The sequence below is a fragment of the Natrix helvetica genome, assembly GCF_964273705.1.
Source record: "Natrix helvetica genome assembly, chromosome: 3".
Taxonomy (NCBI): Eukaryota; Metazoa; Chordata; class Lepidosauria; order Squamata; family Natricidae; genus Natrix; species Natrix helvetica.
Window position 1 is genome coordinate 31,545,755 of NC_138549.1, and position 23,822 is coordinate 31,569,576.

General features: G+C 38.6%; 1 protein-coding gene across 2 annotated transcripts in view; it reads right to left on the bottom strand.

Annotated features, from left to right (window-relative positions):
* The window catches only part of RASA3 (RAS p21 protein activator 3), a 171,364-nt gene that overhangs the window by 63,432 nt on the left and 84,110 nt on the right, over positions 1-23,822 (bottom strand). For both annotated transcript variants that reach the window (XM_081947953.1, XM_081947952.1), the window contains exons 4-5: positions 18,499-18,593; positions 2,202-2,278 (exon numbers count right to left, since the gene is read on the bottom strand). In XM_081947953.1, coding sequence (XP_081804079.1) covers positions 2,202-2,278; positions 18,499-18,593 — 172 coding nt within the window. The remainder of the gene's footprint in view (positions 1-2,201; positions 2,279-18,498; positions 18,594-23,822) is intronic.

Below are 23,822 nucleotides of genomic sequence, written 5' to 3' on the forward strand. Positions count from 1 at the left end.
ATGGTTGCCTAAGGTCATTCAACATGTTGCCTATGGTTTATTTTACATGTGTGCCCAGTTTAAGTAAAGCTTTACACTTTACACCTTACACTTCAAGGCTGCCCTCCTGGGTTTGCTTCCCAGGCTTTTCTTTCTATCTGTTATTTGAACTTGATTTTCACATCCATTCTAGATACCGAGCCACTTCATTCATGATAAAAAAAGAAGTGCACAAATACAAAAATGTCAAAAGCAGGAGAAAAAGGAAGGGTCTGTGTCGTCAACAGCAACTGTGGTTTCTATTAGTTGGTATCTTTATAAAATGTCATCTGATCACTGTAACTTAGTTTTCATGAACGTCAGGATTAAGTGATGCCTCCTTGAAGAGAGGGAGAATAGAGTCTTTTCTACACATCCAATGTGTCTACTTAAAGAGGACTATGATCTGCCTGCTAAATTTTCTCACTAGTCTTAAAATGGAGATTAAAACGGAGATATAAGATATAATAACAAAGCAGAAAGATATTGATAATGAAATTATACAATGGCATGTAACATTAAAAAAATCTTAACACAGTATACTCCAGTAAATACAACCTTGCCTAATTTTGTGCCCTCCAGACTGGTATAATTCCAAAGGCCATTTTTGGCATCCGATCCAGCAATGAAGACAATTATAGTCCACCTCAATTTGGAGAACAAGCAGATTGTGAAAGGCAATTCTCAGACACAATGAACTTCTTGGATTATCTTAAGACAGAGCAACACTTAACGGAACACTTTGTAGTTCTTAAAATCATAATGAGGGGGGAACACTCCACTGCAATTCTGACCATACTTTAGAACAAACTGTGCCACAGCTCTCCTCAGATGATTTTATAGCCTGATTGAGAAATGTAATTCTTATCAGAATTACTGCTGACATCACCAAAACTGCTACAATCTATGCCTTTTATTTAACAGAAGAATAGTAACAGAAGTTTTGGCTCATGTAAGAAAAGCTGATAGCCTGGCTTATTTCCCCATCAGCATTTCCTGATTTTCCGGAGAGAGTCAAGTTATGCGTTTCTAGGAAAGATACTTATCTTCTGATGTTCCTGGGAAATTCAGAATGTATATACAATGTACATATCTCTAACCAAAAACAACATTATCAGAGATCTCATATGAGTTTACTATTCCAACATACTTAAGAAATGGAAAAAAGAACATTTTTTTTCCAAAATCATGTGTCTTTTTTTTAAAAAATAGTCCATTTTTTATTGACTGCATAGTTTGGTGTCTAGCATTCAAAAACATGAATAACATTAATAGCTAAAAAAAAACCTCCAAACCTAGAAAGAAGGAAAGATCATTCATAGATTTATCCCTGCTAAAATAAGAAAAGCTATCTGAAGTAAAAGTTGTTAATTATTAGATTTGTCAATCACTTATTGGATACAACAATGCCTTTTTCTAAACTAAGCAATTAGAACTTCCATTAAAGAATAACACTCATTTTGTCACACTTAGATTGTTGGTGATTATGCTTCAAATCCATATTGTTCAAATTCAGTTTTCAGAATAAAGGAAGAGGTTTTTAAAAAAGAGTATAGGAAAAAGAAACAGAAATACTTCTATCCTCTTTTAGTTCTGTCTTCCTTCACTGCCCAACTGGATTACCCAATAGCCCTAAAGAAAGGATGTGGCAAAAAAAATCATCTTCCTTTATTTGTTTCCTAATGATGCAAAAATCTAAGTTGGTAGCATATGGCAATTATTATGCTATGTAATACCACTATGCTGTTTATGCTGTAGAACAGATTATGTGCTGGTTAACATGCCAATTAAAGGATGTAATTCTGCTGCAGCTTGTAAAATATAGGTTTCAGCCAAAGCAAGTTTACTTTTTTTTAAAAAAAAATAACTGAAAAGATATATTCCTATTACATATGTAATGTGATTTATGTAGACCTGGGATCCAAAAAAATTATTTCTGGCTACTCATTCAAGTGGATATTTTTCACTCACTCCATCAGACTAATAGTTTTTTAACCATCCAAAAAGATGGTTTCTCATATTCATGAAAAAGCTAGTTGTCAATCCTGCTTGGATTTTGAAATTGTTTGTACTTTTGCCAAGCTATTTGAAAGGTGTATTTCTTTGGTATATATTAGGATACATATTCACAATTATGGAAACATCAGTGTGGGTAAATATTATCAAACATCAGGGATACTTACCGTGTAGCAAGTTTATGGCAAATCACACCAGTATCTGTTATGACTTCACTTAGCCTCAATTCTAGATGGACCTTTCCCTGAAAGGTAAAATTGCAAAAAAAATTAAGACTATATGTATACAAATGTGATTGGTAAAAATACAAAAATATTGAGGTTATTGATGGATAATATGAAATCTGCAATCCATCATCAATCAGCCTATCAAATAAATAATGGAAGGAGGGAAATCAACAATAGATACAGTTTCAAGACAAATACAATACAATACAATAGTAGAGTTGGAAGGGACCTTGGAGGTCTTCTAGTCCAATCCCCTGCCTAGGCAGGAAACCCTATACCGTTTCAGACAAATGGCTATCCAACATCTTCTTAAAGACTTCCAGTGTTGGGGCATTCATGCTAAATAATCATGCTACTTCAGTTCAATAGTTTAAATTTTAAAAAATGTGATTATATATGCCTCTAAATTGCTGTAAATTAAATACGTATTAAATGTTTACTTATATATACTGTAAATTAATTATAAATAATTAAATATATGCCTCTAAATAGCCCATAAAGGATTAAGAATAAATACACTTATGTTCATGATCAGAAAACACCCACAATCCATACTGAGCCAATTATCATCTCAAGCAAAAAAATTAAAAATCCAGAAACAGAGCACAAAGAACAGACTTTCAAATTTGGATTTTATATCTCCAAAAATGGAAAACAACTGCAGCAAGTGCTTATTTCTTCTTCCCTGCAAATTCCCAGAGAGTGTCTGATGCAATATAATATTGCTTCTCTGTACATCCTAGACCAGAGCCTAATCTGCAAGACTAGAAATTCTCCATCCAAGAACATTGTCATCTACGGACAAATTGGGGAGTTTTATCTATCTTCTCTGATGAAAACTTCTTGGAAATTTTCCCCTAACATTAAGTACATAGTGTACATTGTGAGAGCAGTTTCTAAAGGTAGTTTATCTCTGAGAATTGGATAGCATATTTTCTGTTTTTCAGCCTGGAAAAAAGTCTATTTGGTTACCCATAAAAGAGTTTATTTTACAACTCCCATCCCCCGTATGTTATGAAACACTATCATATATATATATATATGAGTTTACCGTTGATTTAGCAAAATCCTTTGTGAGACCCGACAAGAATAAAAACTGCAGCATGAAAATGTCAAGCACTAGGGGAAAACTATGAAACTAGCCACAGAAATTAATTTTCAAAAGCCTACTGACAGTCATCAAGCATGAGACATGATGGTACAGAATATTAAAAAGCACTTTTTTTCAAAACACCTTCCTTTTCAAAACAAGAAAAGGGAAGTACTATTATTACTCATATATAACCATTATAAATAGGCCTGCATTCAAGATTTTAAACGGCTGGGCTAAACAGATTTCAGTTTTAGTAGATTTTAAATGCACCTTTTTTCCTCCAAAAGTCACAAGCAGCCAGCAACACCTATCTGACTTTGGCTGATCTTAAAAAAGCTAAACTGGGTCAAACATAGTTAGGAGATAGATCAGAAATTACTGTACTAGGAAATCCCAAGACATCTAAATTGAAAAACAAATATTTTGGAAGCAGACAGTGAATAATTTTGAATACAACATGGATACAACCATCTGGTCAATGGGACTCAAGTTTTATTCAAGTGTGACTTTACTTATTTTTTTCAAAACTGGTAGCTTTTTTAAAAAATTAAAACTTCTCAAAAAATAAATATAATCCAGACACATGTGAAAAGAGAGTGGGGGTTTATTGGATTTTCTATGGGATTATAGTCTTGTAAACTGCACGGAATCACCGTGAGTTGAGCCATATACATCTTGTTAATAAAAATAAATAAATAAATAAATAAATCAGATATTGCTAATTAGAAAAAAATATTTCCCATCAGAATAACAATTAGATGCCATGTCCCACATTTAGGAAACTCTGATGTCCATCATGCTGCATCCTCTCCATCTCTATCATCAATTGTTGCCAATAACTTGGGAAGATGAAGAAATGCAGAATATCAGGAATAAGGAATCTGTATTTGGTTGTTGTTATCTGTTGAGCATAAACTTTTCTCCTTGTACAGAAATGTCTGAAGGGTTGGCAAAAAGTAAAGATGGCATCTGCAATAGGACAATTGAAGTTCCATCGTGTTTTTAGGTGCCTCACAGGTGCCATCTTGAGTTTGACAACCTCCTCTGGACATTCCTTGAATAAATAAATGTAATTACAAGGAAGATAGAAGGATCAATACAATGTTTTCCCATCTCCATTCAGTCTCTATGTGGGTAGAAGGGCAGCACTTTTCACCAGAGGCCTTTTTGTGAAGACTATCTGCACGCAGGCCTCACTTATGACCATAATTAGGACCAGAATTTCCATCATTAAGCAAATGGTCTTTAGACAAGCATTTCATGATTGCACTACTTAAGAAATAGTGAGATGGGCAGATGGATTGAGTACATGCTAAGTTGTAAATGTGGGTGGATGGCTGTAACTTGAGTATTCCCTTTCCTTCTTCCCTATGTACACCTGCCATACAAGAATAATGCAAAAATAATATTTGGAGAGAGGATTCAACTTTAACATAATCTGAATCTTTGTGCTTCTGTCCAATACAGACTGCTAGCAAAGCTATGTGGAGAGGACAGTTGCAAACAATTACTCAGGCATGTCAAGGGTTCAAAACATCATTACACTTTTAAAAAGTAATCTATGCTATAACCTTCTGAGATGGATATTGTAGAGATATCACTTTCAAAAACATGCTATTTTCCCAGGTGTCCATTTCCAGAATGAAAGTAGAACAGGAAATACAATTGGAGCCTTGCTTTTGGTTGTGCACATCATGATTGCAGGGTGAAACACTTCAGGGTTCCACGTTAATTCCAGAACATGCCAAGTAAACTGGATTTTGTGATTTTCTGAGAGTTAAGCTTCCAGAACAATTGTAATTTGTGGTGTTCTGGAAGTGGTCCAATCCTAAAACAGCCAGGGGTTCAACTTTAGTTAAAAGCCATTTTAAGTAAGCCTGTGAATCGCAGCCTAGCTAGCTTCCCCGCCCCCCACCCTGTCCCTGCCTGGCTTCCCTACTGTTTTCCATATGGCCCGCAGCCCTGCCATACTTCCCTGCCTTCCCCGCGGCTTTCCTGGAAGTCCTTGTCGCCAGGCCCGCTGCCCACGCTCACCTAGAGAACCATGCCCTGGCCTCAAACTACACCCTCCTCCCCCCCCCCCCCAGGCCAAAACAATTTACCCAGTCTGCGGCCTGCCACGCTCTGCCGAAGGGCCAGGGGGGAAGCACGGGTGGGGGGAAGCGCTGAAGCAGTTTGGTTTATGAGCGCATGGGTAGGGGGTGGGGGCAGGGAGTGTCACAAACACGTTGCATTATGGGTGCAGGCGCGCATGCATGCTGTTCCGTGTGCACGCTTTTTTTTGGCACACAACAACAAAAAGGTTAGTTATTACTGCACTAAACCAATGCTGCAAAAGACGTCAACCAATAATTATTTCAAAATGGCTGATTAACTGAACTTACTTGCCCTTTGCCAAACAACATTATGGTTTTAGCAAACCAATATATTCTTCCCCTTGATATTGACCCTGTCTGTTGATCTTTTGAAGAAATTTGGTGCCAACAAGGCAGCTGACGGTGGAGGTTAACTGGCTGGGCTTCTTTGAATTACTGTTTAAACCACTGTGTCAAATCTTGTTTAAGGGGATGTTTTATTGTAGCTTAGAGGCCTGAAACCAGACTAGTGAGTCATGACCATGACAATGTGAGGTTCTTGTAAGCACATGTTCTGTGCTGTCTGCAAAAAAAAAAAAAATCAAATGAATTGGAAAAAAAAAAGATTGAAAGTAAAAGGAACAACATTACGAGGTCAGATAAACTCTGCTGGAGGCCGGAAATTTTAGTTTTTATTTCATTGAGACAACACAACAAGCGGAAATGAATGAGACGAGGGCAATTTAGTGATTACACGGTTAATTAAATGATCTCAAAGAGAATATATTCCTTGGATTTAAAAAAAAAGATGCCGACTTTTGACTTAACTTGCTTATCTACTTGCTAGTATTATATCCCATATTTTCTTAAGGAGTTCAAGCAACATCTTCCCCTTAATACCGTGACACCTACGCAGCTTAAAGAGTGATGGCCCATAGTTACCCAGAAAGCTTCCGTGCATGTCCTTTGTCTCTAATTAATTCTCTAATTTCTGAACTATAGTGTAATTGCTGCGTAAATCACCAGCATAAAACACTCAAGATTTCTCATTCTGAAAGAATATAATTAAGTCTGAATATACAAGGTAGTTTATTTCTGCAATACATTTTCCCCCCTCCCCCCAAAACTTTGTTTGGTGCTTCTTTTATGGGGCAGAGGGAGAAAGGGTGTACATACACTTTGTATTGTGATGCTAATCCTGCTTCCCTGCCTTTAATTTTCTGATCTATTTACTAAAATAAGGCACCTATTAAATTAGTAATCTACCACTGACATACCTCACTGCCTCTCTCCTCTCTTGTAAATTTAAATAGATTTAATTTGCTAGTCATTTATTCAATTTGCAATGCAGAGTTTCATTCAAAGGCCATAGAAGCAATTAAAGTGGGTCACTGGCTGCTTTATCTCACACAGGAAAAATATTAATAAATGTCCATATTTGCACTGTAGAATGAATGCGAAGACTCCAATATTGATTTGCAAGGCAAACTGTTCCAGTGCATTCAGATGAAGCTGCACGTGTTTGTGTTGTAAACTCTGTGAAAGTACATTTCTGGAACTTTACTGAACAACAAAAATATTTTCAGACTTCCTCACTCTCATCACATGATTGGCTACTAATATAAATTTGTCCACAGCTGCTTGGATTGGATAGAATCCACTGTAAGTACATAGGAATACATTAGCATGCTGAACCTAATGTTTTAATTTGTTAACCCAAACTGAATAGGTTCAAAAACAGGAGCAGAGCATTCTAATTAATTTCAGTTAGTAGGTTTGGACGTTGCAAAGGTTCAAGGGTTCCTAAGCACAACATGTTTATAATGTAACAATTTTTTTACAGTTGAACAGGCATGCAATAAATTTTTTATTTCTCTGGGAATAGAGAAACAAGAGCTATAAAAAAAACCCCGATTGTTTATTAGAGGAAATGGTCACACCCTTTTATTTCCTGGGTGGGGAGAAGCTTGCCTGCAAATAGTGTTTTTTCACTTTCACATGGTCTGTGGTTACATTCCAGCAGCACCTTTTCTGAACTCCGTAAATGATTAATTCTTCTGTTTGCAATACTCGATACATGCAAATCAGTTGAGCAAGCATTGTTAAAGCAGCTACTGAATTATAGCCACGCTATTTGCTAACCATTTATTGATTCCTAGCTTCAACGTTCAGCCTGTGATCTGAAACTCATCCCTTATGCTCTACTCTTACCATAAAAAATGAGAATATATATTATCCAATCAGAAATATAAAATATAATCCACACAGGATAGTGCCCAGTTGCTATCCAACTTCTAAAACTGTAGAACATTATTTTGGTGTAGCTTAAAAGCAGCCAATAATTAAAAAAAAACCTAAAACCTAATCCAATAGTTTTAAAAAAAGGAAGTGGCCTCATTGGGAATTGTAATTTTCTCCTTGATTACTGTGATTCTCTGAAAATATCAAGTTACCTTACAATTATGACAATGGAAATTAAATTGTCTTAGATTATTCATTCCTGGGAGGATGTTCTTGAAATCAAATTAAATCATCGGGTTTGAGAGTATGGTTGTACCATTTATATAAACAGATCTAATTCCAGAGGTGCCCAGATGATATAAAAGTATATGCAGTGACCTCATAATCCTATTCTATGCCAGGTTACAGATTATTGCAGCCAGATTACCAATTCAAAAAAAGATTTTCAAACATTCTCTTCCAAACACCGAGAAGCATGTCCTCCATTTTAGCTAATTCTGGAATTAACCTCAACATTGAGGTTGGAGACACCTGGAGACAAAAAAGGTGAAGACCTGAAGAAGAGACATATTTTGGAATCCAGATCTGTTCAGTCTCCAGGAACGATTGATCAGAAGGGCGATGTCTAATTGCCCCATATGCGCCTGCAGCATCGCACCTAATAAAATGTGAGCACTGGAATTGTATACAATAACATTCAGTTTCACCCATTGCTTTTACCAGTGAAAAGTCTATTTCGTGCTCTACCCACATCCTCCCTGCCAGTAATTAAATATGCAGGTGGCTGTTATAAACTATTCACAGCAGGAAATTTCATTTTGTGGCAAAGAAGCTAGATCTTTCGAGATTCAAGCCTTTGGGATCTGCATTTCTCATTTTATCAATAAATCAATCTGGACTTCATCATATCCTTAATTCATTTTTAATTCTATTTATATATTACTAGCTGTACCCGGCCACGCATTGCTGTAGTCCAGTCTGGTTAAATGGAAAAGAAAGAAAAGAGAAAGCGCAAGTCCCGCGGCAGAGGCGGCCCCCGCCACGGTGGCCCCTGCAAGAGCTACCACGGAGGAAGCTCCCACAGGCCCCGGCCTGGCCAAGCTGAGGAGGAGAGGAGGAGAGGAGGAGAGGAGGAGGAGGTCGCCGCTCCCGACCCAGCTTCCCTCAGCAGTGGCGGTGAGAGGAGGCAGCCGGCGTCCCCTGAGGAGCAGGAGGAGGAGGAGGAGGAAGGAGCCGCCCCTGGCGACGCAGATGCGAGGCAGCCCCCGCTGGCTGTGGCCCCATCCAGAGATGCAGTCACCGCCTCACAGGGCACCCAGCGGCCGCCCCAGCCCTGCTGCGCCTCAGGCTGACACCGCCGCTGCTCAGTTGGAGCCGCCTTGGCGAGGCTGTAGCTGGCTCCCTGTGAGGGGGGTGGAGAGCATGCGCAGCCGGCCAGGCTGAGGAGACGCTCCACCTCCATCTCCTCTGGAGCTCCACTGGACTGGGTGGGGGGAGGCAGGCTTAAGGGTGGGAGGAGGCAGCCAAGGAATGGGGCAGGCGCCGCCCCGCCACAGACAGCAAAGGCCTGGTGAGGGGAGGAGAGAGAGGGGAGTGGAAATGGCGAAGCCCGTCGGAGGAGGGGCGGAAAGGGGAAAAGGTGCAGCCGCAGCCCAGCCACATATAAAGGGACCGTCGGGACGAAGCTGGAGAGAGGCCGAACTGTTCCGAATATATTTTACTCAAGAAATGAACGCTATGGTATAGCATGTGTTGCTTTTACGTCCAGCAGATGGCGCTGGCTTTCAAAAAAGCATGTTTTTACAAAAAAGCATGTTTTACCTGTCACAGGTGTGACATCTATATAATATGCATATATAAAAACATGCACGTAGTCGAATGCAATGTTGTGTCAAAATTTCAAAGCAATCGGTAAAGAACTTTGAGATTTTGAACAAACAAACATTACATTTTTATTTATATGGATGACTTCAGTATTATGAAAGTACAGATGATGCATACTTAAGATTTTATGACTCCTTTATATATCATGAATATCCCACAGTAGAGAAAGAAGCATAGAGGTTTTTATATGATTATACTCTTCTCCAGGGGCGGCCTGCAGGCCAGATGTGTCATGCACAGGCCATACCACCCAGCTCCGCAAAGGCAAAAAATGTCATGATACGTCACAACGCATCACGTGACGCGATCGAGTTTGATATCCGTGCTCTATTGTAACCTGCTGAAAAACTTGGCGTTTTCTAGAAATGTCTCCCATCTCTCAGGTCTTCCAATAACTGGTCCAGATCTGCATCATCTTAGAATGAACTCTAAATTGAACTGAGAGTCCATGTTAGTAAGAATGGCCATCAAAAGAATAGAACATTTGCAGGCAAGGGATAACTTTACAACTGAGTGAAAGAATTGTCTTTGTAAAACTATTTAATGTTAATAGAAATCTTTCTTATTCATGTCAGACGTGCCAACAGTATAACATGTAAAGCATCCATTAAATCTAATTCAACTTCTGGTGACCATATGGATACATCTATACAATTTTTTAATCAACACTATGGAAATTGTTGGTACTGATCTCTTATAGGATGTTTTTCTTTACTTCCTACTCCAATCTATAGATCCATGGATTCTAATGGTTTTTCATCCAAGTACAAACTAGGCCCATGCTTGATTTTTTTTAAAGTTCAGTCAAGTAACATTTTTATCATTAATGATTAAGGACAGCCTCATTTTGGATAATTTAATGGTAATCTCACCACTGTTTCCAGCTCTGAAATAGCCTCCTCAGTCACAGTAAGTTGGGGAGGTAGTTTATTATGATTTCAACACTAAATACATTGTTTTTCTTTCAGATATTACAAAGTTAACCATGACAGAATGCAATGGAGACTTCAAATCCTTTTAACTATTTTACATAGTTGCTCTCTGTAAATTATTGCAAATTGTACAATGCATTGCTTAAATCTCTACTTATAGATTAAATATTGTAGAGATATTTTAAAATGATTTCAAAGCTACCAATAGGGAAACCAATAATTTTTCAGACTAAATATAAGTACATGATAACATACACATAAAATATGTATTTATCAACATTTTTACACTGTACAAGGTCAAAATTGTCCTTTCAATTCACAACATAGAGATAAAACCATAAAATGCAAGAACATAACATAAACCACTTGAAGTAAATATTTTTAATCAAGCTTCAAACATAAAGAAGCTGGCTTTTACAAAGCAAAAATAGAGGAAGTGATAAACTGCATAAAAATACGCTAGCATTTATAATTAGAATTTAAAATCCATGCCCTAAATAAGTACTTTTCTTTTGTAATGTACTGCAAAAATAGAAGGAGTCATGCTATAAATAATCAGCAGTCTCCAAGAAAGCAAGTCCCTCATCTGCTTGTGTATCAACAATATAGTGAGTATTGGCAACACATAAAGGGCATATAAATATTGACTCACTTCGCAAGACAAAAGATGTTTCTCATGTCTCACAGGAAATAAATACTATGACCATTGTGTTTGTTTTCAACTCCTGCTAGTATATTAGCTAAGTTCAGGTCTAATTTAACATGTATCAATAGCGATTACATATGCTGCTGCAAAAAAAGATGAGGGGGCTATTTTGATGTATCAGAATATTAGCATTTTATAAAGCAATTTAAATAAAATTATTCCAAGGATATTTTGATTTAAGTTCTAGCATTGCAATAGACAAAGAGGATGAGATTTTTAAAAAACCAGGAGGCTAGGAGAGAAAGGGGGAAATGCTTTTTTCTCCCCCCCCCCCCAAAAAAAATAGGTATTACATTCATTCAAATTTATCTGATACTTAAACCTAAATATATTCTAAACATTATTCTTTAATTATCCATAAAATACAATGAATTTGGAATAAATCAAATATGTTTCGATGGTGAAAGCAATTCAGGAGTTTTATAAGTTAATACATCTAATCATGGGTGCCTTGTCTGGGCTACATTGAGTGAAGAGCAATTGCCTTGGGCTACATATTAAATACTAGCTGGATACCTGTGCTTCGTGACGAAATCATGTGATCGGGCTATGCAGGAGAAATTGGCTCAATGGTGGTCGGTGATTGAACACATAAGAGAATATTGTTCCTGCTGCCCTGAGTTGAGAAGCAGTTCCATATGTGGAAGGCGTAGACATTTTGGTGAGGTATTGACATTTAGTACTGTAAGGAGCCCCAGACCACTCCTGAGTGAAGGAGTAGAACATCTGGCAACTGGCAGTTGGAATAGAGTTCTTTTCAGGTGGGGAGGGGGAGCAGAGTGTCTAACTCTTTTGCATCAGAGCGTGTTAATATAAGACAACTGGCACTTGAAACAGAGTTCTTTTCAGGTGGGGAAGGGGAGTAGAAGTCCATAGCATCAGAGTGGGTTAATACTGTATAAGAAATACTAATTAACTGATGGTCATTTCGAAAACTCCTTTGTTAGTGAGCACCTAGAAGCCAAGGGGAACATATGTGCCAAATCTCAAGTTTGTAGGCTTTACGGTTCTGGAAATTTCGTGATGAGTGTGTGGTATTTGGCTTATATTTGATATACAGGTAGTCCTCCACATACAACATTTCATTTAGTGATAGTATGAAATTACAACGTCACTGAAAAAAATTACTTATGATCAGTAACGTGCGGTGAGGTTTATGGCTGGTGAGGCTGGTGACATCATCAGGAAGGCGGGGAATGGGACCACGTGTGCTGGAGGCTGAGATTGCCTCAGCCTCCAGCACATGTGATCCCATTCCCCACCTTCCTGAGCGCGCTCCACCGGCTCGCGCTCCGCGATCCCCAACAGCAGCTGCTTTTCAGTGCTTTTCTGTGCGTCTGGCATTTAGGACATCCGGCTAGCTATCTAAACACCAGACGCACAGAAAAGCACTGAAAGCAGCTGCTGTTGGGGATCGCGGAGCGCGAGCCAGTGGAGCGCGCTCAGGAAGGCAGGGAATAGGATCGTGATTCCCCACTTTCCTGAGCGCGCTCCGCCGGCTCGCGCTCCGCGATCCCCAACAGCAGCTGCTTTCAGTGCTTTTCTTTGCATCTGTCGTTTAGGATATCCAGCTATCTACCTAAATGCCAGACACACAGAAAAGCACTTCACCTCCAAGCCACTTCGTCTTGATGATGTTGCCGATGTCGCTGCTGGGCGCAGCCGGATGGAGGTAACCAGAGTGGCGCCGAGGGGTCCGGGCAGACGAAAGAGCGAGCGAGCGAGCGATGGAGGATCAGGCAGCCTGATCCTCGGTCGCTCGTCCGCCGGACTGCCTCGGCACCACTCTGGCTACTTCCGTCCGTCCGCGCATGGCAGCTGCGGCAACGTCATCAAGCCCCTGCCACTTATCGACGTCTATTGCAGTCGCGAGGAGCGCGCAAAGTACAGCGGAGGCAGAAAGGTTATTGGCGCTTCCGAGAACCCTCCTGCCTCTGCCGGTTGCCCACCTGGCACTGCCCTGCGCGCGCTCCTCCTCCTCCCTCCTCTTCCTCTTATATATATGAAACTCCCTTGTGGATATTATTATTATATATTATTATTTCATGATGAGAGGTGAGGCTCTGCCTCCCCTGCCTCCCCTGACCGCACGTCCCTGCTTATGATCATTTTTCACACTTACAACCACTGCGGCATCCCCATAGTCACATAATCAAAATTCAGATGCTTGGCAACTGACTGATATTCATGACAATTGCAGTATCATATAATCCCCCTTTGAGGCCTTCTGACAAGCCAAGTCAGTGGGGAATCCATTCATGTAACAACCATATTACTAAGTTGACAACAGCAAAAATTCACTTAACAATTGTGGCAACAAAAAGGTGCCGTACAAAATGACATCCGTGCTCTTAACAAATGTCCCAGCAACAGAAATGTTGGGCCCAATTGTGGACTACCTGTCATATCATAACATCAAGGACTACCTGTCATATCATGTTAAAAATTTAGATCTTGTGGGGCCGCATTACTAGCTGTCCAGGGCCGCATGTGACTCAAGTTTTGACATGCCTGATCTAAACTAAATTGTGAAATTCTGATTGTAAAATCAGAAATGAAATTTTAAAAATTCAGTTACAGACAATCCATTCCTCTTAAAATATGCCAAATAATTTGGAGGAAAAATCTGATTACCAATTAGCTGATTTAAAGTATCCTTACTAGCCATAAATGTTTTTTTAAAAAAGGACTAGAAATTTTAAGACATAGATTAACCTAAATTTTATATTATTCCATGACCTTATCGTGTGGCTAAGACTCAACTTTTTGTATCCCAATCTCTTCCAAAAATACTTTGCCAGCTGTTACCTTCAGCTGGCAAGGTATTTACAGTAGAAATTTCACCAAACAAGATTGGGAAGGTATGCAAACCATGGCTTACACAATTATTTCAAGACACTTAATTATAGCTCCACTCTGTATCAAATGACCAGGAAGGAGAAGGACTTAGAATAGAGAACGTAGCAATATTCTAAGACATTCTCTCATTCATACAGATGCATTAGAGATTTTTTAAAAAACCTTGGCAGAACCCTTGGCATGACCTAAGCCATTTTTAACTCAATCCTTCTTTAACAGAAGGATTTAATAGGATTAAACAGAAGGATTTAATTTTAACAGGTTCTCCTCCTAGATCAAATTCTGTTCTGTTCAAGTTTAGAGAGTTACCATGCTGGCTGATAGAGAATCCTGAATCCATCTATATAATTTATCTCCACCATTCCATTAGCCTGAAAAGAATAAAGAAGATCAAGCCTCTTCCAAGATACTAAGGGCATGTAAAGGTTTGTTGACTTGATCATTTGGATTTTAACAGCTAAAACCCCCGGATACCTATTTCAATCTTGTAATTATTATTTTTTCATTTGATTTAAATCTTTTCTCAAGGACTCAAAATATCAGGTTTAATAAAAAATAATTAGAATCTATAAAGATGATAATTTTCTTGGGTAATTATTCTAGGATATTTCAAATATTAAATTAAGATACAATTTTTAACACATTTCAATAAACACATTAGCGTATGAAGTATGTATGTCAGTAACAGTAATTCACCAAACTATTACACTAAACTAGAAAATTTTGGTATACAACGTAATTATCAATTACACATAAAGTATCAATATCATATAATCTGTTCATCCACATAAAGCATTTTATGGTCCAAATGTTCTTTGATTGCCTGTTTAGACATGCCAGTGGACCCCATATTAAATTAAAAGACATCTTGGAAGCATTTTGAAGAATTACCGTGTTTCCCCGAAAATAAGACAGGGTCTTATTTTCTTTTGACCCCTCCCCCTTCCAAATTTTGCTTGATATTATCGGGGGGGGGGGGCTTATTGGTTTTGGGTTGCTGGATGGCTGCTCTCTTGCGAGTGGGTGCCTCCAGCTCGCGTACCTCCCAGCCTCACCATGGCCACTTCTCCCTGCAGGGTTGGGCCAGGGCGTCGTCACAGCCCTGCCGCCGCCACTACCCCATGCTCGGAGCATAACCGGCTTCCAAACTCCGGAGATCCGCTGCTGAGTCTTCTGGCAGCGGCCGCTCTGGGACTACGTTCTATGGTTGTGGGCTGGCTGTGGGAAGACTCTCTGTCCCACCAGAGTCTTCCAATAGCCAGCCCACAACCATAGAGCGTAATCCCAGAGTGGCCGTTGCCGGAAGACTCGGCAGCGGATCTCCGGAGTTTGGAAGCCGGTTATGCTTGGAGCATGGCAGCGGTGGCAGCAGGGCTGCGGCGGCACAGGGAGAGCTGGGCATGGTGAGGCTGGGAGGCACGCGAGTTGGAGGTAAAACAAGTGCTCGTGCAACCTCTCATTCCAGCCGCGCAGAGCGCCACACAACTTAGCGCCTTTGGGATATTACTGAGTCGGTGAGTGGTGCTCTGCCCGGCTGGAAAGGGGCGTTGCCAGGCGGCTGTTCATGAGCGCCTTTGCCCCCCCTTCTCCCGGCTCCTGCGCCTTTGCGCCTTTAGGATATCGCTAGGTTGGTGAGTGGCACTCTGCCTGGCTGGAGGGGGGGTTGTCCAGGGGGCTTATTATTGGAGGAGGGCGTATATTTTTGCCCACAGGAAAAATATGGCATGGTCTTATCAGGACATGTCGTAATTTCGGGGAAACACGGTAGATGAAGAATTACTTTTAGTTAGTAAGTGAATTAGAATTGCATATTTTAATCCAGTTACTTACAAAAGAAACAGACATTTGGGCAACATTTGATCCCCAAATGTGAATTGCATCATATCAAAGTCATCCCTTAAGACCAGGAGGGGCAATTAATTTTCTCAAGGGCCTGAGAAACTGGGATAGTGGTGGAGGGCAAAACCAATGTAACCTGAATTGATCTCCTCAAAGTCTGTCACCTAAACTCTTCAGGTTGTCCCAGGCAAGCAGAGAGCAGGCACAAATAGCACTTTCTCTCCTCGGTCTCCAGCAAGCCCCAGCCAAAGAGAGCTAGACCAACTCAGCTTCTCTTGCCCCCTGAAGCACACTAATCTACATTTGATTTCTAATTTCCAGTTGACCTCAATGCAGCCCAAAAAGGAATAACCAAATAAATGGATGTGGCCCAGATCTCCTCAAATCTAGCATTGCTGTTTTATTTTTCCCCCTGAATTGATACCTAAAATATCTATTAGTAAACTAATAAGTAATTAGTAAACTAATAATTCACAGACTGTAAGGGAGTGGTCTTATAGATTTTAGGTAAATAAATACATTTGAAGGTTGCTAATATTTTATGAATCCATACAATCAAAGCTAATACCATCACTAGTTTGTATACTTTTGAACAAAAAGTTCGAGGAATCCCAAATCATTAAAGGAAGCTGGAAAAACTTTATTCAAAAAGCATTATTATAAATCTCTAACAGAAGATAAAAAACCAGTATAACCCTACTTAATCAAACAATCGTCAGAAACATTTTTCAGGTTTTAATGGATTTCATAATGTGCATTATTTCCAAAAATATGCAGTTTGATAAACAGCTTCTTTTTTAAAAAAAAATAAGGAGTCTAGTACTCTAGTAGAACTTTTCTAACACATATTATTAAAAGGTATAATGTTTTGTAAAACTACAGCAATGATAATGTAGGTCAAGCATCTTTGAATACAATGTGAGTATCCAATGAAGAAATTACACTATATTATTATATCTTGCACCACTGCGCCACTCAATATACCACTCACTGCACCACAGTATATTAATGCTTGTGGTTATTTTGGTACCACTGCAGTTTGCTGAGGATACACTGGAAATTCTAAGAAATAATTAGAAACAAGTGTGATAAGGAATGGTAACAAAATGTACTCTTGCTGTGGAAGATTTATAAACTGACTTTATTTTTCTAACATAAGCTTGTAACATTTTCCATATATAAATATTAGATTTATCTGGAACAATATTAAGATCTAATAAAGTATCTAAAAATGGAATAAGCTTTCCAGCCATAATTATCTGATCCATAGCTAAAATAGTACTTGAATACTTAAAAGTATTCAAAACACTTAGGATAAGTTATTGTTTTGATCACTAATATTTTTGTTTCACTACAAGGCTACTACATCCCTAACAGATTTTAAATTCTAGAACTTTCTCATATCGAATAGTATGGAAAAAATCATTGTATTTTAAATTTCCCAATTTAACAAGCATTTCCCTGCTTCTGGAAGGATAGCAAAGTCCTTTTATATGCAATTAAATTATCAAAGTGAAAAACTGGGATTTAAATAACTCAAAGGAAAAAAGAGAAAGGTTTGAATGTAAGAGAAAACTTTAAAGAACTTAGTTGTTTGTGTGGTCTTTGTTATGGAAAGTTTGCATATCTCTTATTAACAAGTCAATGGTTAAGGAGTTTAGAGAATATTAAATCTGTTCAATTTAAGATGAGATTAATTCTGTAATTATGATACTTTCATGTTTGATGCATACCTCAAAAACGTTCTAAAAGGATTAGCTGTCAGTTTCAGTACGCTTGAAATGTAAAGAGGAAGGGGGAGCATTAAAACATATAATATGGTCTTTCTGTATTACTGTTCTTTGGAAATATATTTAAAAATCCACTGTGCCTTGACATAGCTAAAATTATGACATAATGGTTTGTTTAAAAAACTGTTAAATAAATGAGTGTTAATTTTTTCAGTTTTATCTGTTCTGACATTGTAGATCATTATCATAATTTCCCATTATGTCAAGACTAGGTATCTCTATCTTCTACCTAGATATGGGCATAATAATGTTTCCAAACATATCCGTACAATTTAATTTAGACTCCCGCATATTCAGTGAGACAAGGGTGAGCATATTCAGTGAGACAAGACTCCCGCATATTCAGTGAGACAAGGGTGATTTTGGAGTGTCTATTCTCCTTCAGAATAAGCAGAACTGTCTAACATCTACATGAATGTGTCTCAGAGATCACTAGGTGATCAACTGATAACCTTATCAAGTAAACTCCAAACATTATTCTATGTCACATAGAATATCACTTATAAGCAGTAGTTCCTATTTAACAAAACTTAAATTATCTGAGACTTCATAATATTTCCTCTTTCCATTCGGAAGGAAATGTAGTGGTTTCCACTGATACAAATGCCAAGTTAACATAGTATGTTTATTACAACACAGCAACTTTTTGCAAAATTAACTTCTTGGGGTACATGATTATCCAGGCACTGACTGAAACATCGCCCATGCCGTTACACTGATCTATAATATATTTTCAAAAATAAGGGGATCCAAGAACATTTCTCTTTCAATTGTGACAGCCACCATAACCATAAAGACCATGGAAGAGACAATCTTACCTGCACTTCTGAATCAGCATCAACATGTTGCAATTGAAACCAAGTGTCTCGGTTATGATATTTCTGCAAATCTTCCTTCAAAATTGCTACTTTTCCTGTAAATAGATTAAATTGAATGCTTCGTGATGAATATAAAATATTGTTATATAACAGCCTTCCTTACTTTGAGATATACAGTATTACAACTGCAATTCCCTTAATTCCAAGCAAAAGTCCATGTTGGCTGGAAATTCCAAGAATTAAAATCCCAACATGCTCTCAAGGTTCCAAATTGGGAGAGTTACAATATATATTTTAGATAAAACAATATGTAAAATGATTTTGTTTAAAAAATAATTTCTGCAGAGTAAAAAAGTACATGCTTTAGATACTGACCGTTCAAGCATTGTTTAAAGAGCAATTATGAAATCAATGAAGTTTACTAATAATACTATACATCAAGTTCTTCATTTTGGAGAAAAGCTTATTAACATCAGTAGTTAGCTCTCTGAATCCAAATATTTAATCTCTAACAAGGGTTCTTCAGCTGGGATGAGAGACCACAGCTTTTATCTAGAATAATTGCATCAAAATTTAACTGCACCGGAAAAAATTTCTATACAAAATGGAAGTTTCAAGCATGTTGAAAATTATTTCAAACACTTGACTTAGTATTAATTATATAAAAATGAACTTCACCTTTCATAAATTTTTTACAGATTACTCATATGATCAGAAGACCCAAATCATCTAAGAAATTTTATCAAGTACTTGGAAAAAGCTTTGTTTGACAAGTATGTGTGGGACACATTATTCCAGTTGCTTACAATGCTCTGAATTTTCTCTCAGCCTGAAAGAGCTTTTTGTCAAATAATAAACTCTCTAAAAACAGTATGGGAAGGAAGGTTGCAGTAACAAAAGCAAACTGGAAGATCTGAGAGGCTGCCTTGCACAGCTTTCACACATGATAATTAATACTATGACAAAAAGTAAATTGTAAATCCTAGTCAATAGCATATTTTCCCATTGGGCACTATTCTTGCTATACATAGTGACATCTTGTTGATCGAAGGATGTAGCTTCACTCTATGTAAACATTTCGCTTAAGAAATTCTCCTGACTGAATTCTGGATTTATATTTGCTACATAAATGAAAACTTTGGCTTCACATCTGTCCTCCTAGTTTGTAAATTAGGCCAGAAATAATTGTGCATCTGTCACATGAAGGGCACCCGGTATAAGACTCTTTTATTCTTTCAGATAAGTGCTAAACGATCAGATGATGTAGCATGTTTCCTGTTTTTAACTGAAGGTCACAGAGGCTGAACTGTTCGTTGCACAGTTGCTAAGAATTCTGTTGTTAATCTATTTTCTACGTTCCCAGCATTTGGCCTAAAGCATTTTCAAAGCCTCTTTTAAATATCTCATAGTTAAATCAACCCAGTCTCCTAGAAGTTGGCTTCAACTCCTGATACATTCATGGATAGGGTCACACAGTTTATTGGCCACTGTACAACTTCTAAGATGTTTTTCATCATCTCAATCTAGCCTACATTGTTGGTACCCTCCGGAAGCTTCTCATCCAAATATCATCCAAGCTGAAGCCCGTTTAGCTTCCGAGCACCAATCAGTTCAGACAGGCATATCTAAATAGTCCATTAAATTCTCTTTTGAATGCCTTTATCGTATTAAAAAAGAAATATTTCAATTTTCCTAAATACTGTCCTGAAGTTAGTAAATATGGTTTCCCTATTGATTTTGCTTGTCAGAATGTCACATGACATTAACCAGTTTCCCCGAAACTAAGACCTCCCTGGATAATAAGTCCAATCGGCCTTTTGAGCGCATACGCTAAAATAAGCCCTCCCCGAAAATACTGCAACATAGCAGCAGGCATGAGGTGACCACGCTCTCTGCCTCCTACACCTCAAAAATAATAAGACCTCTCTCAAAATAAGGCCAAGTGCTTATTTCAGAGATCACGGTACAGATCATATTATTTTATATAACAGGCTTAGCAAAGGCCTAAACATAAAAGCACTGAGGTCAATTCATATTAAATACATTAAAATACTTTAGAGAAGATGTATTATAAGTATAGCCTATACAACCTCGACTTACAGCCATTGGTTTAGTAACCATTTCATTGGCACTGAAAAAAGCGACTTATGTCCATTTTCACACTTACGGCCGTTGCAGATCCCAGAGGTCACATTAACAAAATTCAGACTCTTGGCAACTGGAATGTATTTAAGAGAGTTGCAATCCTCCTGTGTCATGTGATTTACCTTTGTGACCTTCTGACAAGCAAAGTCAATAGGGAAGCCAGATTTACTTAACAACCGTGTTACTAACTTAACAACTAGAGTGATTCACTTAATAACTGTGGCAAGAAAGGTCATAAAGTGGGGCAAAACTCACTTAAAAACTGTTTTGCTTAGCAACCAAATTTTTGGGCTCAATTGTAAGTGGAGGGCTTTATATTAGTAATTGTGTGGGTCCTAATTAGATGTCTGTGCATGGAGAATCACTTTCCATTCACATGCAGGACAGAATTCCAGTGGAATATCCCATCAGGCAAGGAAAGAAGCCATTTTCAAGATTTCAGCCCTTCTCTAAACCCTTCCCAATCTTTCATGGGATTCCTCGTCTTTCTAAGCAGATGTAAATGAAGCTGCCTCCCATTTCCTTGGGAAGAAAACCCAAAAGGTAGATATTGTGGAGGATTAGTCTCACTAGCAGAAGAAAATTGATTACCAACCTTCATTATTTATAACCACCTTTCCCAATTCAGTGAGCTGGATTATATCCAGCTACATTACATCTTGAATATAGCTGATCAGATAAGACTGATTTAAAACTTATGTACAAAATTTAGAATATGAAATGTATTATTATGGTTAGTTGCATAGTCAGCCAGATGTTTCGACGAGATTTGGCATTTTTATCCATCTATCAAGTCCTTCCCAAAGGCCTGGGATGGACAGATCTTGTTGTTGGATGGTAATAAAGGACCGTATCATTGCGGGATGTAAGCTGTTCCAAGTAAAGCTGCCTTTTGCAATTGACCATGGGGATTTGGGAGGCAGCAGTTCAACTTACTTTCTCTGATAGTTACGTCTCTCCAGAAAACAACTAATAGATTTTGGTTTGGTTTAGTGTGAGCTAGCTCCCCTACCTATACATTCTTTAGATCCAACAAAAGGCACCTCAAAGTACAGATGGACAGTTTTGGATCCAGATTACAAGATAGATTTTTGTTGTTGCTATTGTGAATTCACAGGTGCCTCTTTTGTTGCACTTGGATAGTGTTATATTTTTCCATGCTCTGCACAAAAGGGCATTTACTCTGGAACAGTGACGTGCGGTGAGGTTTATGGCTGGTGAGGCTGGTGACGTCATCAGGAAGGCGGGGAATGGGACCACGTGTGCAGGAGGCTGAGGCAGCCTCAGCGTCCTGCACACGTGGTCCCATTCCCCGCCTTCCTGAGTCAACATGAAGGGGACCGCGGAGCGCGAGCCGCGATCCCCTTCAGGAAGGCAAGGAATCGGACCACGTGTGCCTTTTCCCTTTTCCCTTTTTTTTTTCTTTTCATGATGAGAGCGGTGAGGCTCTGCCTCCCCTGCCTCCCCTGACCGCACATCCCTGCTCTGGAATAAATGGATAACCTGCCTTCAATAGTTATAACACAGAGATGTAATAATATGCCTTATCAAGATTGCTGTTCCAGGGATTCAAACACTGAAGTTGTGTTTGTGGTAAGTGTATGGCTAAATTGTCCTCCATTTCATGCCTGCTATTTGTTGAATCATTTGTTGGCAAACTCAGTTTCTGTTAGATAAATGTGTTGAAGCACAGAGGAAGGTCAAGAGACATTTAGTTATATAAATGGATATAAGCAGCACCCTAAAAGTTTGGGATTCTATTTATTATCATAAATCCTGACTTTATTAAGTCACATACAGTACTGGCCTCAGGCTGGCAGACAAATTTCAATCCATCCATTCATCCTGGATGACATTGCCTTATATGGAAGGAAAACATATAGGTATAGGGGCAAAATGTTTATCTTATCTGGGATTGCCATGGTGACTGACTTTGCATTATGCAAGCCTGTTACATCAAAACAAAAATAGAGACAGAGGGAGAGGAAATGGGCAGCTTAGTGTCAATCAGGCAGCCCAGAACAGCCATGGATCCTACAACAATTTCAACCCTTAATAAATATATAGACAGAGAAGACAGCCTTACATTTCATAGATAAAGAGAAAAACCCTTTGGAAAGTTTTTGTAAACAAAGTCCGGTAACACAACTTTGCAATACAAGCATATAAAATTGAATGCGCGTGATAAAAAATTACGACCCAGGAAGCAGCTTTTTGTTTCCTCTCTTTGTTTCTATCTTTTGGACACACACTGTTCTTTTCTTGTGATACTGTTTTGTTTGTAATGCACATTGCCCAGAATCTTTATGGGATCTGGCAGTCTTATAAATTTGACAAATAAATACATTCTCCACTCAAGCGTTTCTCTGGTTTCTTTCTGAATCTCAATATGTAAATATGTACATCCTAGTGTTGCCATTGGTTAGATTATTCTATACAACTAAACTTTTTAACATTAAAAATCACTTTGATATTAAAACATTTACATTTAACCAGAGAAGAATACAAGATAGCCAAGTGTTATCCAACAGGTCTCTAGATTTTTTTCTAGCTCCAGAAGTGAAAATATAGTATGGCATCCACAGTAAAGTGACCTAATTACATCAATGTTGCCACTACATCCTGGTCTCCTAATTTATACACAGGTATCAGAGGTGGTATTCAGCAGGTTCTGACCAGTACTGGAGAACCGGAAGCGGAAATTTTGAGTAGTTATAGCTGGCCCCGTCCCCATCTATTCTCTGCCTGCCGAGTCCCAGCTCATCAGGAGGAAATGGGGATTTTGCAGTAACCTTCCCTTGGAGTGGGGAGAGAATGGAGATTTTACAGTATCCTTCCCCTGGTGTTGGGTGGGAATGGAGATTTTACAGTATCTTCCCCTGCCACGCCCACCAAGCCACACCACGCCCACCAAGCCATGCCCACAAAACCGGTAGTAAAATTTTTGAATCCCACCACTGATAGGTATATACACTGCAGTATTTGCATGTTTTCAGTTTTTGCAGCACATAGTTTGATGAAATCAGGTATGAGTTGCTCTCTTAAAGAAGATCCATGGAAACATGAGAAATTTGCAGCGGATACTTGACTATCCTTCAGTAGTCCAGTTAGGCTGAGACCAATGTTCAATCTCACCAAGAAAAAAAGATTGAGGTGAAATTGTATATTATGCTTTCTCA